Genomic DNA, 25,773 nt, shown 5'->3' with positions numbered 1-25,773 from the left:
GAGGAGAACCACCCAACAGTGATGACAGGCCCGATTGTGATGCAGAGAATGCTGAGGTACGTGGTCGCGCGGCTCAGAGGGGTCTCACCACAGCGATGGTCGGCCCGAAGAGGCCACTGTGGACAATGGACGTGAAGAAATTGGAAGCCTCCGTAGGTTTTCTTGACGTGAGAGGGTTCCTGGATACCTGTCAGGTAAAACACTCGCTGCCGTCAGCTCCTTAGCTTACAAATCTCTGGAATTTTCTCAGTCCGCCGCGCCTCGCCACCCCGGGAAGCATCCTCTCGGCCAGTCAGGGCTGCGGGCTGCAGGACGGCACTCGCGCCGGACGCCCTGCGCGTCCCCTCATCCCGGCTTCCTCCAAGTTCTCGCAGGCCGGCTCCGCGCATCCGCGGGTCACGTGCGCGGCCGGCTCAGCTGGCGCGGCTGGGCGGGCGTGACGTCATCACAGCGCGCGGCCGCCGGGACGCCGCGGGAGCCTACGGGTCGGGGCGGCGGCGGCGCTTGGGCTCCTACCGAGCCGGCCGCTAGCCCCGCGCCCACCCCACGGGCCGGTGCGCAGGTGAGTGGCCAGGAGGAGGCGGCCGGCGCCCTTCCCTCCCGCCTCCCCTACCGTGGTCCCCTCCGAGCGGGGAGGGGTCTGCTGGCGTCGAGCGCCCCCGCCCTCCACCTGGAGGCTCTTCTCCCGCCGAGTAGGCGGCCCTTCCAGAAGCCGAGCCCTGCCCGCGGCTTCCGCGGCGCAGCCCCTCTACTCGGGTGCTCGCTGGCTCGCGGGAGCCCCAGATAGGTCACCTCGTGAGCGGAGGGCGGAGGGCGAAGGCCGGGGCCCCCAGGAGATGGGTTGTGACAGTGAGACAGGCCCAGCCCTGTCGAAACCCACCCCCCCCGAAAGTCTTCGCGGTAATTGGGGGGCGTCTGTTCAGACCTTTCCCGTATCTCCAGAGTTGAAACTAAGTTGACTTAAGAAAAATCTTTTTGAAAATCATCTTATGCTTGGATGAATCACGTCCTTTTCTGTAAAATGGATCTTGCAGAGTTATGGGAGGGAATTATCTAGAGTGCTTATGTAATATGCTAATTATAAACAGGAGTAGATGAGAATTTAGGATCTCGTTTTTACTATTCATATGAAATTATGATTGTGAGTAGTGGACTGTTGATACCATAGTTTCCCCCCCCCCTTGGATCAGTTCAGAAGGTTTTGGATTCCACGTAAGATAGACTTTTAATAACCACCTCGTTTCATTCCCCAGAAATTGCTCTTGAAGCAAACAAACAAAAAAATAGTGTGACTAAAAACCTGCAAACAATGAAAAAAGTACTTGTAACATTAATTTCTTTTTTATATGTAACCCATTACTGAGTTCCTTTAATGCATACACGTGACAGGCTATGGCAGTAAAATTAGTAGTGGAGTTTTGTTAGGTTTCTATCCTAGTTAGTCTCTTTCAGTGTAGAAAAATTACTACAAATATTGATTTGTTAATGTTGATGGACATTTACTAATAATGTAGAGTAGAAAGAGCCTTCTATAGGACAGCCTCAATAGTTTAAGTGAAAGTCCATAGATAAGCTTGCATGGTTTCCATTATACAGTATAGGTATTGGACCCTATTTTGAAGTTTTATTTTAAGGAGAAATCCAGATGTGTTTGGAAATCATCATAAATAATTATTTGCATGCTTCTTTAGAAAACAGTTTATTTTCACTCATACTAGCTTTTATATTGCTCTAGGTTGAATACACAATTTTTCTTTTCTTGCATTGTATTACTAAACATTTATTGTGTACTTGCTAGGAGAGAAAAATATATAAAACAGGGCCCCCACCATCTAAATATTTACCTACTTAACCTACTTAAGGATATTAAAAATAGTGATGTCACACCTCTAAGAAATTTTATCTTTCCATTTTATCATGTGAGACAACAGCCTTGTGAAGATATGCAGGAAATGTTTCTTTCTGCTTATAATGCCATTGAGCATTGATTATAATAAATGTCAAGTGGTTGAGTCACGGGATTACAATGGAATTCAGAGGAAGAAGAGATTGTTTTCACTTGGGCTGGTGAGTGGCTAGATTGTGTCGGTGATGCCAGGAATAGTAATGCTCCCTACTTTTGGACGTGTGGATCTGATGGAGCCTCCTTAACTTGTGAAGCTAACTGAACGTAGTTTCCCCAGTCCTTCATACACGCATTGTTTTTTTCCCTCTTGTAGTTGCAGAATCCAAGGACCCCTTTCATCCTTTCTCCATACTGCTTGATGGGAGGCATTATGGCCCCCAAAGACATAATGACAAATACTCATGCTAAATCCATCCTCAATTCAATGAACTCCCTCAGGAAGAGCAACACCCTGTGTGATGTGACGCTGAGAGTAGAGCAGAAAGACTTCCCTGCCCATCGGATCGTGCTGGCTGCCTGTAGCGATTACTTCTGCGCCATGTTCACTAGTGAGGTGAGTGGTGACTTACCTTCTCGCAAGTAGAACTCACACTGAATGAGATGGTAGAAGTTTGATATGATGGTGAATTTCTGTATTATGGTGGTTAGATAGGCAGACTCTGGATAAGATCTGCCACTTGACTGAGCTTTCATTTCCTCATCTCCAAATTAGAGATTCTACACTTACTGTGACGATTACTTGAGAAGATTACACTAGACGTGCTTAGAAAAGTGTCTAGCATATAATAAAACACAAATATCAGCTATTGGATTTTATGTATTGTTTTTTAAATTTGCTTTCCTATTTTTCTTCTAAAGTTTAATGTTTTAAAGTGAATATCAGGAAATAGGGAGGAGGGAAGGAAAGAGGAGTAAGAGTCAGTCTTCATCCCATTCTTTCCAACAATATGTGAAGAAAATCAGTATTCATTCTACCAATGTAGATTTTAGAGTAATTGCAAATCAGGTACATGAACTATAACTTGGGAAAACATACTGACTCTGGAGCACAAGCCCTTAAAGGGACTTAGAAGCAGGTTGGCTTGGCAAGAAAAATGTAGTGCTGACAAAATATTAAGAAAGACTGCCTAGGGGTGCGGTGTATAGCTCAGTGGTAGAGCACATGCCTAGCATGCGTGAGGTCCTGGGTTCAATCACCAATACCTCCATTAAGAAAAAGTAGCAATTAACAAATTAAATTAATAAACCTAATTACCTCCCCCCTTCCCCCGCCCCCCCCCCCCAAAAAAAAAAAAAAAAGAAAGACTGCCTTAGTGATTGCCTGGCAAGACACCTAAGATGTGGAAGAGGCTGTTGAGTGACTTGTGAGAGACTCTTAGAGAGCTGAGCAGAGGAGAGCACTGCAACTCTCATTTTCCAAGGTCTCAAGTTTGATTTTTAAATTTTAAATAAATTATCTTGATTTCTTTTTAAGCTTGAATGGTGAGTACACCAGTGTTTATATCATTTATCTCTACTTAGACATAAACCCGAAATAGTTCATCATGATAAAACTTTTTAAAAAACTTTACCTGGGGTGGGAGGGTATAGTTTAAGTGGTAGAGTGCATGCTTAGCATGCACAAGGTCCTGGGTTCAATCCCCAGTACCTCCTCTAAAAATAAATAAAGTAAGTAAACCTAACTACCTCCCCACTACAAAAAAAAAAAAAAAATCCTTTACCCACTGGCGTTTTCTCAGTGCAGACGTTGCAGGTGATCTGAGTGGGAGAGAGAGTATCATGGTAGTGACAGTGGCTGCCTTTTGTGGGCCAGATGCTGTGTTAGGTGATTGTCGAGTCCCGGTCACCCCACGGCAGATGTTACAGTCTCATCTTACAAACGGAGACAGAAGCTCTCAGATGCTAATGCCTAACTGCTTGTAAATGGTGGAGGGGATTCAACCCTAAGTTTTCTGACCCTGAAGCCTGGACGGCTTTTAACTGCTGTGCCTCCTCTGCCTCTGAAATATGGACTCTTATACTTCAGTTTAAGTTAGTTTCATTCTGATTTTTACGTTCAATTGGTAAAGCCAGAGTCGTGAGTGAGTGCTCAGTCACGTGGCTGCGAGGAGTAACGTGGAAGCTTGGCAGGTCCTCCCAGCGGATTGAGGCTAATTTTACAGTGACCCTGTGCAGAGCAGCGTTTCAGGCCCTGTGCTGTGCTGTCCTGGCTCCCGCGAGGCCGGCCCAGAGCATCTGAAGCGCTGGTGTTTAACTGGGCGAGGACAGTGTCACACAGCTGCCAGCAGGAGGCACTGAGCACTCCACTGCTGACTCTGATTACACACTGTGCACCTGTCTTCACTCTTCCTCTGCACATGCAGGAATTAGCGTGGGCTTCTGTGAAAGAATTCACTTTCATTTTTTTTCTCATCAGTGACTATTTTATAGTCTTTTTTAAAAAAACTGACATCAGGCAAGAAAATGCCAGATGGTTTTGCATTTTTTGGGGGGGGTTATAATTGACCTTCACACTGTGTTAGTTTGGAGGAGCACAACATAGTAATTCTATACAGTATAAAATGGTCACCACAATAAACCTAGTTACCACCTGCCACTATTCAGAGTTACTACAATATTATTTATTTTTTCTTAATTGAAGTCTAGTTGATTTGCAGTGTTGTGTTCAGGTGTACAGGGTGTTGTGACTCATTTATTTTGTAATGGGAAGTTTGTACCTATTAAGCTCCCTCCTCTGTTTCATTCATCCACCCCCTTGAATCTTGGGGTGTTCTTTGGTTTTCTTCATTTTCCTTGTATCTCTGACTATGCATTTAGGAGTCACAGTTATTACTGTGGTCTCGCAGGGCTGGGTTGGTTTTTATGTGAGCGTGTACCCGTGTAGACTGTGTGTGTGTCTGATATTTTGTTGCAAGGGCTGTTTGTATTGTGGATGGTACCTCCTCTTTCTTCCGTGCGTGCTGGCTTTCCTCCCCTTGATAGGGTGTGACTGGTGTCGTGGTGACCAGAGCCTGCCCTCGTTGTTGTGCGGGGCCTCATCTTTGCTCTGTGGTTGTCACAGCCCTGCCAGGAGCCAGATCTACTCCCCTATGGTTGGAGCAGAGGCCCCCAAACCCATTTCTGAGCTGCAGTGTGTGGTAGGTGGGATTGGAGCTCTTCTGCTGGAAGAGGAGCTGCTGAGTATTCCTCCACAGGAGATGTCCACCGGGAAGCGCCCTCTGTGGTGTTGTCTGTCACTTGTTACGTGAGCTCACAAGGTACACTTTGTTGACACTACCCTTGTCCCTGCTTCAGCCATGGGAATATTAACAGCCCCCTCTTGTGTCCCCCAGATTCTGTGCCCACAGAGCCACCAATGCAGATCCGCCAGCTTTAGGTGCTAGGACCCGCCATAGTGCGCATGCAGTCAGGCACCCAGATCCACCACGAACCACAGGGTCAGCCCAGACCCCAGCCCCAAGTCCCCAAACTCTGGCTGCTACTAACAGCAGACCCGCCCCACGCCAGAAGTCTGCTAGGTTGTCTCAGGCACAGGTTCAGAAAGACCCCAGCAGCACAAATCTGCCACCACCTCCTGGGGCTCAAAACAGATCCTTAGGGTTTTTGTTTTTAATTGAAGTATAGCTGATTTACAATGTTGTATTAGTTTCAGTTACACAGCAAGGTGACTCAGTTTTATATCTATATATACATTCTTGTTCAGATTCTTTCCCATTATAGGTTTTTACAAGATATTGAATATAGTTCCTTGTGCTATACAGTTGGACCTTGTTTATCTGTTTTGTGTATAGTAGTTTATATCTGTTAATCCCCAACTCCTAATTTATCCCTCCTCGCCCTTTCCCCTTTGGTAACCATAAGTTTGTTTTCTATGTCTGTGAGTCTGTCTTGTTTTGTAAATGAGTTCATTTATATCCTTGTTTTACATTCCACTTATAAGTGATATCATATGGTATTTTTCTTTCTCTTTCTGATTTACTTCACTTAGTATGATGATCTCTAGGTCCCTCCATGTTGCTGCAAATGGCATTATTTCATTCTTTTTTATGGCTGAGTAGTATTCCATTGTGTATATATACCACAACTTCCTTATCCAGTCATCTGTCCGTGAACATTTAGGTTGTTTCCATCTCTTGGCTGTTGTAAATAGTGCTGCTGTGAACATTGGGGTGCTTGTGTCTTTCCGAATTAGAGTTTTTGCTGGGTATATGGCCAGGAGTGGGATTGCTGGATCATATGGTAACACTATTGTTAGTTTTTTAAGGAACCTCCATACTGTTCTCCATACCCTTGAGTTTATTTTTAAGATTATTGGGTTTAAAGGAGAGGGTCTAGAGACCTGGATTTTTAGGTTCGGTCCCTTAGCAACTCTCTGTGAACCCTGGCGACCATCTACCTACACTGGGTTGCCTGCAGAACAGAGTGGTTGAACTCAGTGGTCTCGTCTTTCTCTTCCAGCCCTGAGCTGCTCCTCAGGTGGTTGCAGCTAAAAGAGCTTAGGCTGAGGCGGGAGGGCCTAGGTTCTGTCTGTCTCTTCTAGTTGAGACCTTGGTTAAGTCTCTCAACTTCTTTGAACCTTAGGTCTTTTATGTATTAAATGGCAGTAATGTCAGACCTAACTGCCTTACCAGCTTGCTGTGAGAATCAGATAGGTAAAATAATAGTAAGTGAGAGGCACTCTGAAAATTGTAAAGCAAATATAAATGTGAGTGAAATACTACAATTGCTCTAGGTTATTAGATAGCGAACTCATTTCCATATTTAAGCTATTTGTCTAATGGGAGTATAGTTTATTCAGTACAAAACTCCTGAAATAAATGTGCTTATGTATTTCTGTTTGTGAATACTTACACTGTTTTAAATTTTGGTAAAATGTTTCTCTGAAGTAAGGACAGATAGACAGTTTGTGTGTAGTCTAAGGACAGAAGGACAGTGCCCCGCGGGGCCCTCTATAAGCATGAAATCTCAGTGAATTTTGTATTTCATCTTACAAGCTCACAGACACTAGTGGCATGCTCATGGAACTTTTGGTTCTATTCCGTGTTACATGTGTATTTGTTTTAATATGAAAATAGCATTTTAAATTATTCACAGGTAAAATTGATGTTCCAGGAAGGTGTCACCTCTGTATGCTCTTGGGTCACATGTAGCCCCTCCACTGGAAAAGCTGGAAATATATGCCGTGCTTCCTTTGTACAAATCAAACAAAATAGACAGTAATTTTTTTTAAGATCTGTATTCAGTTAATATTGTTGACATCCATTCAAGCTCTTGGATATGAGATTCTGCCTCTGTCTTGTGGGATGATAACCACCGGAGTGATTTCATACCCTTTGAACTTTCAGCTTTCAGAGAAGGGGAAACCGTACGTTGATATCCAGGGTTTAACTGCCTCTACCATGGAAATCCTGTTGGACTTTGTGTACACAGAAACCGTGCACGTGACAGTAGAGAACGTCCAAGAACTGCTCCCTGCAGCCTGCCTGCTGCAGCTGAAAGGTACAGACGCTAAAGGTGCTCTTGTTCATGCCAAGGTAGCCCTGGAGATGTTTAAAATTCAAGATGTAAACTTAATCATCGACATTAAGGAGACAGACTATGGGCCTGAGGGTCACTGTTCATGGCACAGAAGATCAGATTTCAGTTGCAGTATAGAGCAGCCTCTCCAAATGTGTTTGGCTCTTTAGAAGAGAGCATGTACTGTCTGTTTTTTAAAAAATGGAAAAGGGGATGATGTACTGTCTTACATATATGTACGCAAGAGTCCTGCGAGGACACAGGAAACTGAGACGGTTCATTGCCTCCATGGAAGGGAACTAAATGGCCACGTATATAGGGAGGGGAGGCAAACTATTCACGTAAAGCCCTCTGTGCCTTTAATCTTTGGAGCCATATAAATTGTCTGTGAAAAGTTTAGTGACACAATAATGAAAGTGTAACGTTTTCACAGGATTCGAGATGGTCCCCCTTCCAGTTCGCAGTCTGTCTTTCTTAACCTCCTGTTCTGTTTCTGTCATTTTCAGTTTTTAATGTACGATTGAAACAGTGAGACACTTTTGCATTAGTGCACAGCTGTAAAATTAAGTTTACACTCTGAGCATTTCAGTTAGAGAAATATGAGGTTGTCATTAGTACTTTGTATTTTTCCTTCACTGGAGTCTTTTAGTAAGTTTCTGTGTGGACTGGAAATTACACTGTGCTGAATTACAGTTGGTTTTATAGCTTGATTCTCAAGAGTTTTATAGGCATTTTTTGTTTAACTTTGGAGGTGTCCTTGGAAGCGTTTCATCCTGCTGTACTTGTTTTAATGCTGCAGCGGGCATCTGTGAAGGCAGTGCTGAAGGCCACACAGCACATGAGACAGAAGTAAGGTTTGAATTCTCTAAGCATAAATCTTCTAACATGATTCCTAGGTGTGGAGCCAGGGCTCCTCTGATACTGTGTGGACATGCTGTGATCCACAAATACAGACCCATCCCCCTGGCCGAGAACCTCAGGGACTTACTGTCTGTCTGCCCTAGGTGTGAAGCAAGCCTGCTGTGAATTCTTGGAAAGCCAGCTGGACCCTTCCAACTGCCTGGGTATCAGGGACTTTGCTGAAACTCACAACTGTGTTGACCTGATGCAAGCAGCTGAGGTGTTTAGCCAGAAGCATTTTCCTGAAGTGGTGCAGCATGAAGAGTTCATTCTTCTAAGTCAAGGGGAGGTGGAGAAGCTGATCAAGTGTGATGAAATTCAGGTACAGACTGGCTGGAATTATGCTTCCTTCAAGGCTGGACCATAGAACCAAAAAGCAGGGTGGAGTTACTGTGCTTCTGTAGCACGGCTTTTCAGTCACGTGTCCTAAGTCACGTGGCTCTGAGGGTTCATTAAATGCCCCTGAAATTATATGCCAGATGTGTTTGCATATTTGTGGGAGGGAGTTTGCCACCTTCACCAATAAAACCTGTGATCCCAGTGGTTAAGAATCACTGTTAAACAGTTTGGAATAAGCAGAAATTGGAAGTAAAACACTTCTCTACTACTCATTCACTCATTTTTAAACATTTACTGAGAAAATCCAGTAGTTAGCAGTCACTATGCCAGGTGCTGGGGACCCAGGCATGAGAAAGATAGTCTTGTTTTCAGAGAATTCACAGTGCAGTGGTACAGACAAAAAGACAAAAATTATAATAGTGTCATGAGAATAATGAGCCCGTTCAGAGTGAGAGAGAAAAGTAAACCTCTGGGTTTAAGTGAGATCGAGAAGGAAGTGGATCAAAGAGGATGGGACAGAAAGTTGGAGACAGTAAGCAGGAGACAGACGGTCAGTGCCTCCTGGGAGTCAAGGGCCTTGCAGGCTGGATGTTAAAGCAGTCATGTCCCACCTGCCTGTGCCCAGGCAGTCGCTCAGTGACCTCTCCCAGCAAGGGGAATCTTAGTGTCAGCAGGTCGGCAGAGTTGCAGTTGCATCTAGGTCTGTCATGAGGCTAAGAACGGGAGCGAGTTCCTCAGGGTCGAGGTGTCTGCAGCCAGAGTCCAGCGCGCTAGTTACTGTGCCAGCAGAGCCAGGTGCTGGGGTGAGAGCCCACCTGCTGGGCTTCGTTTCCCCAGGGAGGAGGCACCCAGTTCTCTAGGAAGACTAGGAGTTCATTTTTTCTCCTCTCACTCTCCTCAGATAATAATGAAAATGACTTTAAATTAGTGGATTCCCAGAAGTTAGTGGCATCTTAGTTTAAACAAAAGATATGTTGGAAGGAATCAAAGTTTGATTAATGTTCTAAGTGCCACAGAATGAATTTGGTACTTAAAGAAATTCTGTAATACACTTTTGTAAACAAATGATTACTCCCTGATTTATTTTGCTATATCTAGGATTTCCATGTAATAACAAGTCTTAAATGTATTTCTTACCAATGTTTAGCCAACTTCTTGACGCCTTTCCTTAGTGAGTTTTCTGAGGGAAGTTGACTGGGGGCGTGTTGGTGCCCTTGTTTCCGACGAGAGGGATGATTGGCAGTCTGACGTGTGGTTTCACGTCAGCCCAGAGACACTGCTCTTGCAAGTCTACGGAGTCAAGTATTTGCTGAAGCTCTGTTCTCACCCTCACGGAGCGAGGGCTGTGTTCTTGCACAGAATGCCAGATACAGGGGGTAGAGTGAGCTCTGCAGACGTGAAGTTCATCACACAGGGTCATAAAATAACTAACTATTGGTTTATTTATCAAATATTTATTGAGTACTTACTCTGTGCTCAGAACAGTTCCAGGTGCTGGGGATGCAGTTTTGGATAAAACAGACAACAATCCCTGTATCCTGCAGTTTCCATCCTCATGGTACCATTCCTGGCATTTTTTACCTTATTTAATTCTCAGAACCCTCTTCATTTTTCACAGGAGGAAACGGATGCTACAAGGTTGGTTATCACACCACAGTAGGAGGTGGTGGAGCCAGGACTCACATCTAGAGTCTGTCTTTTAACCGCAAAACTGAGATGGCCACCTCGCTAGCTTGATTCTGTTTGACCAAATCAGGAAGCAATCATAGCAGCCATTTCTTTTAGAGCTGTGTAGGTTTGGGGATAAAACTGTCTGGAACAGGGAGGGCAAATAACCTATTTGGAAGCTGAGCTGAACTCTTGTATAGTCTTCCGTAAGTGTCTGGCAAGACAGGCCTTTGTTTGTTTTTCAGCAAATGACATTTTTTTTCTATTTCATATACCAGCCGGAAGGAGGAACCAGATGTCTGGCTCCCATTGCTAACTAACACTTTTTCTGAATTATATAAAACAATGTCTTCAGTAAGGTCGAGTATCTCTGCTCATGATCAAAAACCCCATTTTAAATGGATGTATCTAATTTAAACCTAGAATGTGTCAAGGTCTAGCATGCAGCTGCTTAAAACTATTAGCCTATTGTCCTTGTCTTTAACAAAAGTTCATTTAAAAAATCACAGACACCTTTCTGCACCCTCTCCTGCATCTCAGCCCGCTGTGGGCTGGGTTAGTCTGACCTCCCGTGAATTTGGTACACAAGTTTCTGCACCACTGCCATCGTCTAAGCTGCATCACCTTTTGCCTCTACGTGGGCTCCCATCTCTCAGCCCTTCTGAGCTATTCTACTGTGGTTATCAGAGCCATCTTCACACAACATCGATGTGATCATGTCAGGCCTACTTGAAACCTTATTATGGTTTCCACCTCCTCTTAGAGTGAACTCCAGTCTCCTAATGCTCCGTGTGCTTCTCTGGCTTGAGCTTTTTCATCCCCTCATTCATTCTACCACACCAAGTCAGTCCCTAAGCTGTCCACTAGGACGTTCTGTGAAGATGGGAAAGTTCTGGATCTATGCTGTCCAGTTCACTAGCCAGTAGCCGCATGTTGCCGTTTCAGCACTTGAAATTTGGCCAGTGTGACTAAGAAGCTGAGTTTTTAATTTAACTTAATTTTAAGTAATGTAAGCAGCCACACATGGCTAGTGGCTGTTGTGTTGGACAGCCCACTTGTAGGGCTTTCGCGTGTGCTTTCTGTCTGCCCTGGAGTACTCTGTCCTCCTCCGTGGCTCATCGCTGTGCATACATCAGATTTAAATCTATCACTTCTGCAGGGAGGCCTTCCCTGGCCCATCAGTCTAAGTAAAGAAATGTCGTGTTACTCTGTCCCATAGCCCCTCTACTTTTCTTGTGTAGTATATGATGACAAAACGAGATTGTTGGTTTTTCTGATTTAACAGTTATCTCCACCCTTAAGAGGAAGTTTTGTGTCTGATTTGTACACCATTGTATAATTAGCCTCCACCACAATTCCTGGCACTTAGTAGGTGTTTGGTAAATCGATCAAATGGATGAACATTCCGAAATGTTTTCTGTATTTTCAGTTCTTGGGAGAAGTCCACAGAATGGTTTCTTTATCTGGGCACTCTGGACAGATGCACCCTGTGGACTGGTGGAAGGCACACAGGCCTATTCTTAAGGTGTCAGTCTCGGGGAGGCCCTGGGTGTTACTGTACCTGGTGCTCTTCCAGGGTGAGATGTAGGTTTTTAGGGTGTGTCTTCACGTATCTAGTCTGTCATACATAGCTTAGACCTAAGTTCCCCGGGTGATTAATTGCACATATCATCTCAAAGAGCACGGCACCTCATACAGAGTAGGCCCCCAACTGCTAATTGACAAGCTTTGAGGACTGTCACGCTCCACATAGTGACGTAAGAGAAGCTCCTGCTTCACCGAGGAGCCAGCCTGGAGGTCGTGAGACAACGCCTTTGAGTACAATTATTTTAGGAGCCAGTTTTGAATAGGGCAAGAGACTCTCCCTGCCCCTGCCAAAGTTTCAGGAATGACCAGAAAACAACTCGGGAATGGGGAAAATTCTGAATTAAAAGCGGATTTGTGACTGATGGTCTATTAGGTACTCTCTTAGATGTTTTTTACCTAGTTTGACTGTAACTGTCTTCATGATCTTAGCAAATTGTGTCTGAAAAGATTGTTTTCTCAAGAACCTAGCTATTTCTGGAAGATGGGGAAATAAAGGCAGGGGCTAGGGCAGGAAGGAGAAAGTAAGCATGGTTACTTTTTGAGACTGAGAGACAGTTGGACGAACTGAGACCCATGATGTAGTTACATGCCCACAGGTGGATTCTGAAGAGCCAGTCTTCGAGGCTGTCATCAACTGGGTGAAGCACGCCAAGAAGGAGCGCGAGGAGTCGTTGCCAGACCTGCTGCAGTATGTCCGCATGCCCCTCCTGACCCCCAGGTACATCACCGACGTCATAGATGCCGAGGTGAGCCTCCCAAGATGCACTGGTCCCAAACCCCCGGACATCTCTTCGTGCTGTGTACCCAGAATCAGCTCTCCTAACACAGGCCCCGCGTGCCCAGCGAGCCTCTCCAGGTGTGCCAGGGAGTCTGGCAGCAGTGGCTTGGTTGGCAAGTCAGCCTCCTGGCAGAAATGAAAGTCTATGGTTTAATTTAATTTTGTGTTTTTGTTGTCTTTTTGTTTTATGTGCCCCTCAGTGTTTTGCATAAGCAATGTCAGATGAGAGATTGTGTCCCCTTCTCCATTAAACACAGATTGTTCCAAATTATCCTGAAAAAGATGCTTTGCTTATTCAGTCTCTTTATTTTTGACCTCTGATCAGACCAACATGAAAGTGGTTTGATGCATTTTAATATCAACTTGGGGCATGTGTTTATTTACAGGTGTTTCTCCAACCTAAGTTCTCAGTGGTACGTTTTCCTGACTCACAGTGTGCATAACTTGGACGGTACCCTGGGGGAAGGACACTGATTTATAACATGCAGATAAGGCCCAGGGCAGCAAATGTGTTCCCGCTTCTGGCCCAGCCCCAGATCTCTTTGGAAGTTAATTACAAACACAGTTTTTCAGTTATTCACATTTTAAAAGTTGTAGGCTGGTTGGTGTCACATCTCTGACTCTTTCTCCTCTTTGTAATTTCTTCCTTCAGTCCATCTATATGCCCCTCATGTCTGTTTCTTTACATGATGGATAGAAGCCCAGACTGTGGACCAGATTCAGCACTTTCCTTGCAGTGAGGGACCCTGACCTCACTCTCCTCTCTGGGGGGCTCCTGCTGGGGCTCCTCAGTGGTTGAGCCCAACCAGGAGTCAATGTGGACGCCCCCATTGCAGGTCCTTTAGGTCTGTCTTCTGAGCCATGGAGCAGGGTGGAGACAGTGCCAGGTGACCCTGGGGTGGCAGCTGGGAGACGGGCCCTGTGACAGTGCTGCGGACCTTGGGGATGTCGTTTCAGACAAGACCAACTTCTTCCTTTCATCCCAAAAATGCCCAAAGCCTTTTGGTTTTCCCTTACAAGTTGTACTGCTTAATGATGTCCTTGTGTTTGCCTCATCACTGGAAGTATGTACAAACAAACTGATAAAAGTAGTTACCTTTAAGTGTGAAGGTGGATGAGACATGCATCTAGGTATATCTTTTTATATCATTTAATTTTTGAACCACATAATGTCCATTAAAAAATTTTTTTTAATCATTTCTGGAAACTCACAGCATAATTATTACCAGCAGCGCTCCTGGAAATGCAGGGCTTCGGAAACTGGTTTTCTGTATCAAGAGTTCATTTCTTTTTAGGTGCCATCGATGCTCTTGTTAGAGGTGGCCCCCGTGGCTCACTCTCCTCTCTGATGTGTTTCAGCCTTTCATCCGCTGCAGTTTACAGTGCAGGGACCTTGTGGATGAAGCAAAGAAGTTCCATCTGAGGCCTGAACTGCGCAGTCAGATGCAGGGTCCCAGGACAAGGGCCCGTCTAGGTGAGCTGGTGTCATGGCGGAATGAGGGGTGCTTTTCAACTATCCCTGGCAGGCAGCATGATGTACCTGAAAAGAACGTTCTGTAAGAATCAGACCTCATTTCAGACCTTTCTTTTTTTTTTTTTTTTTTTTTTTTTTTTTGAGTAAAGGTAGGTTTATTTAGAGAAATACATACTGCATAGAGTGTAGGCTGTTACAAAAGACAAGAAAAAGGTCACAAGATGTGGGGGTTCAGACCTGTTTTTAATCTTTTATTAATTGTGACATCTTGAACAAATGTCTTTACCACCCTGAGCTTTCTTTCCTGTAAACCAGGAATATCTTCCCTCACATGATGATTTGGAGGAGTAAATGAGATAAAGTGTGTGACAGCACTTCATCAGTTGTCAAGCATTATGCAGCATAGGCTATAATTCTGTTTCAGTACATTTGGAGTCTGAGCTGGGAATCATCTCAGATCCATGCAGTAAGGGGTGTGCTTCCCCGCCACCTCCCATCTGCACACTGAGAGAGGAGAGGCAGGGCAAGTGGCAGTGCTGTGCGGGGCAGAGGAGTTCCAAAGAATGGAAGCACAGAATTTGGGTGGTGGCGGGACTCCGGAGCCAGGCTGTGGGGCAGATCCCCGCTGCTGTACTGGGCATGTTAGCTTCGGCAGGAAGTTTAACCGCCCTGTGTTTCAGTTGACTCATCTGTAAACTGGGGGTCACCATAGCTCCTGCCTTGAGGTTGTTGTGAAGAGCAGATGAAAAAGTTACGTGAAAGGCTTAGAACAGTTGTGGGCACATCATAAGTGCTATGTACATTGGCTGTCATTTCAGCAGACAGCTGGGTTCACATCCCAGCCAGCCAGGGATGGTGTGAGGGAGCCGATGCTCCTGCCTCTGAAGCAAGGGCCCTTGCCGTGAGGCACTGACATCTCTCTGACCACAGTCAGTACTCAGATGTCACTTAATGCACTTCCATTTCCCATCCTCACAGTTTTACTGTCCCCGGAGCCTAGGTACTGTGTGTAAAAGCGTGTTGTGGGTTATAAATTAACTCTGTATATGTGGGCCAGTATTTTGTTTTCATTGTTTCCTATTTTTGCTCTTCTCTGACTGTGGACTCATGCGTGCTGAGGTGTTAATTGATAATTAAGTTTTTCATTGATCAATTTAAGTAGAATGATGATTTAATCCCTTATGTTTTTAGTGGCATAGTTACTATATGTCAATGTAGAAATTTTAGAAATTCAGAGAAGCAAAAAGTAATCATCCATAATCCCACCACCCAGAGATGCTGCTTTTTGTTATAGTTGTTGTCAAAGGGCTGCTGTTCTGTTAGTTCCTTAGGGTGACCAAGTGCGATCTGTATCTCGTGTCACACGCAGAGATAGAATTGACACAAGACAGAGTGAAGGACTAACTGAAAAATCATGAAAATAGTGGGGAAATTATAGGAAAATACTTGTATAACTTCTGGAACTTTTTTTTTCTATTTTTAATTGTGGTAAAATATATATAGCATAAAATTTATCATCTTAACCATTCTATATTCACATTGTTGTACAATCTCTAGAACTCTTCATCTTTTAAAACTGAAATTCTGTATCTGTTAGGCAACAACCTCCATTCCCTCTACTCCCCTGGGTAGGAACCATTTTAATTAGTACAGAAAAAACTAGAAGCCTTCAAGGTTACTTGACTGCAGCAGTTTTTGTCTTTTGTTTTTTTCTAATTGATGGGAAAAGACATAAAGTTAAAAGACAAGGGCTGGGAGAAAATATACGCAATATGTATGACAAAAGGTTAATATTTCTAGTATAAAAAGAACCCGTAAGTATCCACAAGAAGAAGAGCATGAACCCCGTGGAAGACGGGTGTGAGAGATGTCGGGCAGCACACAGAGGAGCACGAGCACTGGAGCAGCACACACTGAAGAGTTTGCTCCACTGGCAGGTCTGGAATCGCAGAGTTTAAAATGCTACCCTGTGTGCCCCACCTCTGGGCACCAGTGCTATAGAGAGAGTGTATCAGTATAGGAATAACATGTGTAAGTACAGATAATTGCTAATAATCCAGAAAAGAAGGGATATAACCTGACTTGCAAATGGAGGGGAATGATTGTTGACTGAATTGTAGCCCAGCTGTACCATGGAATGTTGTGAAACTGTTAAAAGCATTGAGTCATAATGTACATGAGACTAATTGTGTATACAATTAGTGAGGGAAAAGAAACCGTTTTTATTGGAAAAAAAAAAAAAAAGAAAGGCAAAAACTCCTATATATTTGTGTTTCCTGAGCATAAACAAAGGCTGTGTATGCAGGATGAACACTAAACCTTTAACAAAATGGGATTGCAGGAGAATATTAACTACTGATATTTTGTTTGTATACCTCTCTTTATTACCATAAGCTTGTGGTTACATCTGTTACTTAAAAAATGATAACAAACATATATATTCTTTAAATACCAGTAATGCAGTGGGAAGAATCTGGTGCTAGGAGGTCAGACACTTTGCTCACTTGGATTTCTACTCCCAGCTCTGTCGCTTACTCTAGTAACTTGCTTTCTGAACTTGGACAAGTCCTTTAGCTTCTCTGGATTACCGTTTCCTCTTCTGTATGTCAAAGGAGTTAAATTCAGTCACTAAGATTCTTTCCAATACAGAAGATATGTTTCTTTTTTGTAGAGCCAAAGGGGTCCCAGAGAGTACATGATGGCTTCATTAATTGCTTGTTAATTGAACGAAAGCCAATGAAAATTTGTGTGAACTGGCAAATCTGGAACGTTCTCTGGAGTACATTTCGTGCATTCCTTTATAGGAAGCAGAAGGCTCCTACCTGCTCCGAGAACTTGCTTATTGTCCTGACCTTGAGGGATTAGAAACTGATTCTACACGCCCTCATAGTTTTGAGGTTATCTTTTCAAAAATTTTAGAGAGGAAAATAATGAAGCTATTCCCAACCAAATTTTTTTTTAATTTTTGCCAATTCCTTTTTTTTTTTTAAGCAGAGGTGCCGGGGATTGAAACCCAGGACTCCGTGCGTGCTAAGCATGTGCTCTACCACTGAGCTACACCCTCCCCTCCACCCCAGTTTGGTTCTTAATTTAGCATCTCCTTGTTAGTGCCTCAGAAATAAATTGTTCCAACCACCATGTCCTCTGCTCAGCTCTATTTATAGGGGTAACTGTGGTACTTGGTAACTGTGGTACTGCTAAACCAGTTTCCAAGATGATGATGACTTCTGCATACAGCATGAGGAAATTAAATATGCAGCTAAGTAAAAACAGCATGCCAAATAACGTGTGGGCATTGGGTTTTAATTATTAATCTTACCCGTTACTCTCTCACAAAAGACGTCATAGGAATTGCAGTTCCTCTGCCTCTTTTTCTGGGTGTGTGGAAATGTAGGTCTCTGAACCTGTCATTCTGCAGTCCTGCAGTCTGCTCTCTATTTCTTCGACTACACACCCCAGCGCACATGCCTCCCCTCCCCAACCTGCGAAAAATAACCACGGGCGGCACTGTCGGGCCTCAGTGTTAGTAATGTGCCTTTTCATGTTGTTCTCAAAGATGTTTTAGACACCCTTTCCTCCTCATAAAGATAAAAATCTAACTCAACAAGTGCCATGTTTGTTGTCGGAGAACAGACATGCTTCATTCTGGTCGGCCCTTTCATCAGCTTTTATCACATGAGGCAGACGGTTAGAGTGGGGGCCCCCTGCTCAGGGTCCAAAGACACGAAGACCCCTAGAAGTTCTTCTGAGGGAGGAAGACTTTCTAGGCGCAAAGTAGTAGAAAAAATGACAAAAGAAAAGGTCAGTGTATCTGAATAAAATCATGTACAACATTCTAAGACAGATTAGGAAAACAGATTTGCTACAGCCACAGCACAGGGTTAAAATCAATTGTATGTAAAGAGCTCAAAAAATACATGAGAGGAAGAAACACTAGAGACGTGAGTGCACAGTTCACAGAAGGGGAGTCCTAGTAAACAGAAGGGGCGAGATTCAAACTGATTAGTTACAGAGTCTTATTAGTAATGAGAATTACAACAGATAAAATTTTTTGCCTACCACAGTATCAGAGTGGAAAACAGTACGCAGTGCTACATAGAGTAGAATGAACTGACACCTCTAGAGTGTTGGTAGGAATATAAATTTGTTCAACCTCAGAAAGCATCTTGTGATACATACAAAATATCTTCTTGAAGTTCATGTTCTTCATTCCAGTAGTCCTCCCATTTTTATGCTAAGAAAATGACTGGGAAAAGTTTCATATTCAAGAATATTTATTACAGGATTTTATGTGATTCTTTATAACCCCAAATTACAAACCCCTGAAATACCTAAAAATACTACAATCATATTTTAAAAGATTTTGTTAATATCTTGGGAAAGTGAAATAAAAACAGGATGCAATACCATATGGTCCCATTTATGTTTTATAAATATTTAGAAACAAAACTGGAGGGAAATAATCTGTTACATTTTGGTGTGTCTTTGTATTGTGGATTTATGGCTAAATGTTTTTTCATAATATTTGTCTATATAAAGTATTTTTGCAGCAAAATCTGTTTTATATATATTACATGTTTTATAATCATGAGAAATCAACATTGAAAAAATTTTTAACCAAACGGTGGGTAATATGCAAGTAAGGACAGCAGTCATACTAGTCCTTGAGTTATTTTTTAACCTTTCTAAAAGAAGATCATTTTTGTACTAGAAAGCCAAACAAAGACATCAGAATTGACTAAAATTGCGTATATTTGGTGTTAGAACACTGGTGCTCCCATCTTCATCGGAAGCTCTGGGGGGGCGTACGCCGCCCGGGCCCTAGTCGGGGAGTCAGTTACTCTGCTCTGCTTGGCAGGCGGTCTTTCAGAACACAGGGTCTGTCAGGGAAGATAATGAAAGGAGCCTTCCTGGCAAAGAGGTTTGGGAGCCAGTGGTCTCGGACCCCCAGCGTTCAGAGCCACAAATCCCTGTGCTGTTCCGCTGTGAACACAGAACTACCAGGATGATGAGAGAAACTTTTGGCCAACGGGAATGCTGTCGGTTCTCTGGGTTTTGAAATTGCAGTTTAAAATCAATGGAATTTTTTTACTGTGTGAAGCATAGAAAGTACCCTTGGTTGTTATACAGTGTTTTCAGTCTATTACCCTTCAGGTCTCAACCACTAGCATTGCATTTACCTAAAGGGAGTTGTGTTTGGGTAGGATTGTCTCACCTCCTCTATTCAAGTTCCACGGAGAGAAGAGATGGGAGAGAGGGGGGCAAATAGTAGGAAGCCCTGCCAACGAAGGGCCTGCCCTCTCCCAGCTTGAAGGAATTTTATGCACAAATAAAATTAGCATCATAAGAAAGGGCCCATTGTTCAAATGCTTTGTTTCCTAAAAGGAGATGACTGCTCACCTTGGAGAAGGGTCCGCTTTATTGGGCAACTACACAAACAGGAGCCCTCTCAGAAGAGGAGGTTAAACTCCATGGTTTATGTGTGGGTTATTAAGAAAAATTTCAAACATGTATAAAAACAAAGTATATAAGGATTCCCCCTCCACATCACCCAGTTTCAACAATTATCAACTCAGGGCCTATCTGTTTTGAAGCAAAATCGCAGACAGGGTAAAACTCCATTCATGTATGTTATGCTTTCATGTGTATCTCTGGAACATCAGGAGTCTTTTTTTTTTACCAGATCCAAATTGCCATCATCACTCTTTGAAGCACACAACCAATTCTTTATCATCATCAGATTCCAAGTACACATTTCCGATTCCTCAATTTTCCTATAATTTATTTTCCTCTGTTCTTAGCACTTCGTTTGCTCCAATCAGGATCCAGATGATGCCCACGCATTGCACTGAGTTTATATCTCTCTTTAGTCTCTTCTAACTCATAGGTTTTTCCATCCTGCTTTTGTTTTTTCCTTGCAATTTATTTGTTGAAGAAACCTGTAGAATTTCCCACTGTGTAGATTTTGCTGATTGCATCCAAGTAGTCTCATTTAACGTGCTCTTCTGTCCCCTGTGTTTTCTATAAACTGGTGGTTAGACTAGACGCTTGGTAAGGTTCAAGATTCAGCTTCGGTTTTCCAACAAGAACACTCCACAGGTGATGGCAGAGTGCTTCTGCTTGAGCGTCGTAAAGCAGTGGGTTAGCTTCCCCCAGTGATCAGAGCAGCCACTGATAATTGTCAGAGCCATTGCATTAGAGGTTTACCTGTATTTCTTGTCAATTTAGAGGTACCGCATTTGCTTTTTCAAGTCCAGGCCAACTAAATGTGCTCTTGGTGATTGAATTGTCCAGACAGCCCCAGCTAACCATTCTTTCCACGAGTTCTAGTAGAGCAGGTACACAGGGGGATTTCCTCGGCAGAAATACTGTCAGAACAACATTATCCAAATAAGTCCTTAGGGGAAAGGGGAAGATATAAAAGCTATCAAAATATCTTGTTTGGGAAAAATAATAGAGGAAAATGATTCCCTTTAGAAGTGTAGTCTTGTGATTACTGGGCAGTTGTGCTGAATTGGCAGGGAACATGGTCAAATAGTTGGCTAACTTGGAAAAATAAAAATTCTTGGAAAAGATTTTTTAAATCCATCATTTGGTTCCTAAGCCACAACTCTCAACTTTTGGGAGACAATGATAGGAGCCTATTCTTTACCAAAACAAGAAAACTCCCATTTTGAGTTTTACGGGCGGAGAAGGGCAGGGAGCACCCCCGGCCTCCAGCCTACACTTAGAGCCTGTTACGAAATCAGCCAGTCTTCTGGATGGGTTGAAATGGTGTGGAGTATGTTGCAATGTCATACAGAAATTTAAATTTCAGAGAGTCATGTCCTCAAGAAGAAATAATTTCCTATTAGGCAGCTTTGTGATGAATCTCTCCTATTTCAGATTGCTTCTCTGGGCTTCATAAAACTGTTCCACGTCTCCTCCTGTGTGTAGTCACCCAGCCAGCAATGGTAACATCTCTCCTCCCTCATCTTCAGGAGCCAATGAAGTGCTTCTGGTCGTCGGGGGCTTTGGAAGCCAGCAGTCTCCCATCGACGTGGTAGAGAAATATGACCCCAAGACTCAGGAGTGGAGCTTTCTGCCAGTGAGTACGGGTGGGGCCGGGCATGGGGAAGGAGCTTGAATGTCTGCACCCGTCACTCTAGATCATAACTAATCCCACCCTAGTAGTCGAGGCGCCTAGTAACAGCATAGTGTTCCTTACCACAGTGTTCACACCATGGGCACTCAGTGGTTACAGACTGATTCAACTTCAGAAGTATGAATAGCACTGTGTCACACTAAACCCAGCTGGCCGCCACTGTTTGAGCACCTTCCTGAGCTGTGGGTGTAATTCCCAGGGTGCTCTACCAGTCACGCCCTGAACTCACTGTTAAATTGTGTTAAACTGGTGTTTGGTGGAACTCAGAAGTTTGCATCTTTCTCCCTTCATATGTCTCTGTTTCAGTGCTGAATGAACAATAATAATTCTAAGAAAACATGGAAATCTTTTTATCATTTCTCCTAACTTTTCAGGCCTTTGAACCCTGGCCCTTAGACAGCAGCGTGCTAATGCTTTTCCACTTTAGGGAAGGAGGTCAGTCTTCAGCCCAGTGCCTTATGGAGTAGAAAGGAGTCAGATACTGGAGAAAGGGAAGACTTTAGTTCCTCTGGAATCCTTGGAAAGAGGCAGACATACAGAAGGCCTGCCTGTCTGAGAGCATCACAGCAAGCAGGAGGTTTTCATCCAGTAGGCAGACAGCAGAGGATGAACCTCTGCTCAGAAGGCTTCTTGGTGGCAGGTGAAGAAGCAGAGGTGTGTAGATAAAAACAGAAAGGGCAGCAGAAGGTGAGGCCTAAGACTTGTGTGACTGAAATGACAGAGGTGCCCCTTCACTCCTGAACCCACAGAGCATCACTCGAAAGAGACGGTACGTGGCCTCAGTGTCCCTGCATGACCGGATCTATGTGATTGGTGGCTATGACGGCCGTTCCCGCCTCAGTTCAGTGGAGTGTCTCGACTACACAGCAGATGAGGACGGGGTCTGGTATTCTGTGGCCCCTATGAATGTCCGGCGAGGCCTGGCTGGAGCCACCACCCTCGGAGGTAGGCTGGTGCACAGGGCGGTGTTTCCATTTGGGGTGGCTGGATTGGGGTTCATACCACTCCACAAAATGTAGGGGCCACTGGTAAGGTCAGAGGTGCCTTTCTGCTTTTGGAAATACTCATGGATGACTCAACACTGACAACAAAGGTGGTAAATCAAGTTCCAGTGTGCTGAGTGGGGAACTGGCACTAGTATTTTTGCAAACTCACATCTAGTCTTGGAATGTTTTTGAAGATTCTGTCTTACCCCATTCTTTTTCTGTGTCTTGACTGTACTATTCTCTTTGAAAAAAGAAGAAGACTTAATTGATTTATCCCATAAAAAACACTTGTCTTTACCCCCAAACATTTGAAAGAGTTGTGGAGAAAAGAGTTATTAGAAACCTCTCATTCTCTAATAATCTGTGGTTTGTTCTTTCCAAGCAGATATGATCTATGTCTCTGGGGGCTTTGATGGAAGCAGGCGTCACACTAGCATGGAGCGATATGACCCAAACATTGACCAGTGGAGCATGCTGGGAGACATGCAGACAGCCCGGGAAGGCGCCGGCCTTGTCGTGGCCAGCGGAGTGATCTACTGTCTAGGTGTTCCATCTGGGCGCAGGAGAGAACTTGATGGGTGGCGTCCTCTGGGTGGGGATCCCTGTTAGTAGAATTAAGTTTGTAGACTTTCTTGAACTGAAACCTGAGTCTGTCCCATTGTCTTATATTAACTGGGGTTCTTTTTTCCTGGAAGCAAGAAACAGGGTCCTGTCAGATTTCTCTTTGGATTATTGGAACCCTTGAGGGAGAACCAGAATAAAAGAATTAGTTGAAACCCTGGAGAAAGGCAGCCTGGGATGGGCATAAGGATTTACCGTTCTTTCTGGAATGGTCTCTGCTTTGTCTTTCAGGAGGCTATGATGGCTTGAATATCTTAAATTCAGTTGAGAAATATGACCCCCACACAGGACACTGGACTAATATCACGCCAATGGCCACCAAGCGCTCTGGTAAGACCCGTCATAGGGGAGGGGGCAGCGGACAGTGCTGTCAGATCTTCACACGTGTAGGGCTGCAGCCACAGGTCAGGCATTGAGCCCGAGCTAGAGTCCCTTCTGCACTGGAGATGGAGTAAAACAGGAGTCAGACCCATTCTCCCCACAACCTCAGCTTCCAGCCAGACTACAGTTTGAGGGCAACGCCTTCTTGTCTTACTCATTTTTAATGTCTTGGTTCCCTCCCTGCATTCTGAGTATCTGGTCCAATTCTGTGTACATAGTGGGTGCAGAGTGGTCTCACACACGTGCAGTAGAGGGGCTCCTGAGTGCCCTGGGCGGGGACACAAGGAAGGGGAGAGCCCTGCCGCTGGGCACAGTGCTGCAGACCCAGAGTCACAGCCTTTCCTCACAGCCTTCTTTTCTCCCTTCCTCTTCTCCTGATGAAGAGGGCTGGGCTCTGACCTGATGAAAGCGAGGTTAACAACCAGTTCATTTTCTCTTTTCTCATTTCAAGTCCTGCCCGGAGGGTTTACAGGTGGGATAGCCTGTGCTGGCCTGGATTCTTCTAGGCCTGCCTGGCCCAAGTCCACATCCCTCAGCCACCCCATGTTTCAGCTCGCCACCACTGACCACGTCTTTCCAGGATTCAGGCCCTAAGCTTAGTACTATTCACTCTGTGTACCTTTCTCCCCAGGTGCAGGAGTAGCCCTGCTGAATGACCATATTTATGTGGTGGGGGGATTTGATGGCACAGCCCACCTGTCTTCTGTTGAAGCATACAACATTCGCACCGATTCCTGGACGACGGTCACTAGCATGACCACCCCGCGATGCTACGTCGGGGCCACAGTGCTTCGGGGGAGACTTTATGCAATTGCAGGGTGAGGGTTTCAACAGGCCAGAGTCCTTGTGCCTCCAGGGCAGTGTGATCCAATCTGCACTTTGGGGTTCAGGGTTTGGTTCAGGGGTGATGTCTCCACGGCACCCTTGCTGTAGGACTTTTGTGGGGAGGACCGTGCGGGGAGGGATGGGGAGCTCATCTCCTTGCCTCTCCCCCATCAGTTACGACGGGAACTCCCTGCTGAGCAGCATCGAGTGCTATGACCCTGTCATCGACAGCTGGGAGGTCGTGACCTCCATGGGAACCCAGCGCTGTGACGCTGGCGTGTGTGTTCTCCGAGAGAAGTGACCAGTCCAAGGGGCAGTCTGCAGAGAGCCAAGGATCCTTTCCAGAATGTCTGTTTCTCACTGTGTGCATGGGATGATTACAAGCACCAGTGCCATGATGATTGTACTTATTTAATACCCCCTCTCTCACTGGTCCTTGTCTCCGAGGAGGGTGGGTAACAGACACTCAAGGGAAGAGAACGCGTGCTGAGTGGGTGTGAGAGGCCAGACCACTTCTTGCCGAGGGAGCACTTTCTTGTCATTTTAACTTAGCGTGTGCTTGGGAGAGTGTACGTGTTAAGTTGTGCCCCGTGTGTTATAGAGAATACGGTGAGTATGACCTGCGGGGTGTAGGCAGGATCCAGCCTAGATGACTGGAAAGATACCACCTCTTGTTTTCCAGGAATAAATATCTTTCCTAGTCTACAGGTAGCAAGGGGCAACACTGTCCTGTTCTGGAGGGAAACAGAGAGAAGAGCTGTGTCAAAACTTTGGGGGCCTGGGGAGGGGTCTTCCTGACACTCGAGGGGAGCAAGGTTGCTGTCAGAACTGGGTTCAGCGTGAAGTGAACTGAATTTGGTGGGATGTGAGTGCGCCTGCAACACCTGGAGGAGTGAGAGGGAGTGTTATTTGGAGAGTCTTCCCATTGCCCCATGGTGTTTCTGAGCTAGAATGTTGTGCCCTTGGCTCTGGAGACTGTGAGAGAGTAACAAAGAGGTGGAGGGGTGAGCGGAGATGGAGGAAGGGGCATTCAGTATGCCGGGACAGGCTAGATTCCCTGCCACAGCTCATCTGCCTTGAGTGGGTGAAAGGCCGTCTTTCTTTATTGAATCAAATACTACTACACTATTACACATCCATACTATTTATAGGGGGAGGGGAGGGGTGGGGTGGCAGCCACCTAGAAGTTCAGCTCCCTGATTACTCCCCAGTTCTTTTAAGGGCATACTTCTGCTAAGAAGTTGTTTTTACTGCTGTGTTTTTTTACATTTAGTCCTTTTCCTACTATAATATCCCTTCCCTGTCTTTAGACTGGATTTTATTCATCCCAGGAGAGAATAATTACCAGCAACCAAAATCCTTTTGTTAGTTTCAGTACGTGCTGTCCCTGTGTCTGAGCTGCCATCCAAGGCTCTCCTGTGCTATGGAGTGACATTCCTGCTTCATGGGTGTTGGGAGCGTGGGGACGCGATAACCTAAACAAGGATGCACTTTCCTTTTGCTCGGAAATTCCACTTTTTCCTTTTTTCCCTGAGTTGTGTTGACCTAAAGTTCATTTCCTTTGTATTTTTTTTAAGAAAATATTAAAAAAAAAAAAAAAAAAAAAAAAAAAAACGGGTCTCAAATGTCTGTAAGCAAGTTTGTGGC

At 44.6% G+C, this 25,773-nt stretch overlaps 1 protein-coding gene across 4 annotated transcripts; it reads left to right on the top strand.

The window, feature by feature from the left end:
• The first annotated feature begins 125 nt into the window (after nt 1-125).
• Nucleotides 126-25,740, top strand: KLHL12 (kelch like family member 12). Of its 4 annotated transcripts, none has more exons than XM_006173448.3 (12): nt 126-194; nt 2,220-2,459; nt 7,252-7,405; nt 8,428-8,645; nt 12,514-12,663; nt 14,055-14,169; nt 21,150-21,256; nt 22,063-22,258; nt 22,685-22,843; nt 23,152-23,250; nt 23,933-24,119; nt 24,301-25,740. In XM_006173448.3, exons 1-12 carry the CDS (start codon nt 126-128, stop codon nt 24,425-24,427), a joined length of 1,821 nt encoding a protein of 606 aa, XP_006173510.3. In that variant the 3' UTR covers nt 24,428-25,740. The 4 variants fall into 4 exon arrangements, with proteins under 4 accessions (XP_006173510.3, XP_032322580.1, XP_032322579.1 ...); XM_032466689.1 differs by lacking the exon at nt 126-194 and adding an exon at nt 421-562; XM_032466688.1 differs by lacking the exon at nt 126-194 and adding an exon at nt 421-562 and having other exon boundaries at nt 22,682-22,843.
• The last annotated feature ends 33 nt before the right edge of the window (nt 25,741-25,773 follow it).

This window comes from Camelus ferus, chromosome 23 (genome assembly GCF_009834535.1).
Source record: "Camelus ferus isolate YT-003-E chromosome 23, BCGSAC_Cfer_1.0, whole genome shotgun sequence".
Taxonomy (NCBI): Eukaryota; Metazoa; Chordata; class Mammalia; order Artiodactyla; family Camelidae; genus Camelus; species Camelus ferus.
Note: the sequence above shows the minus strand (reverse complement) of the source record. Positions and strands in the feature narration are given on the sequence as shown.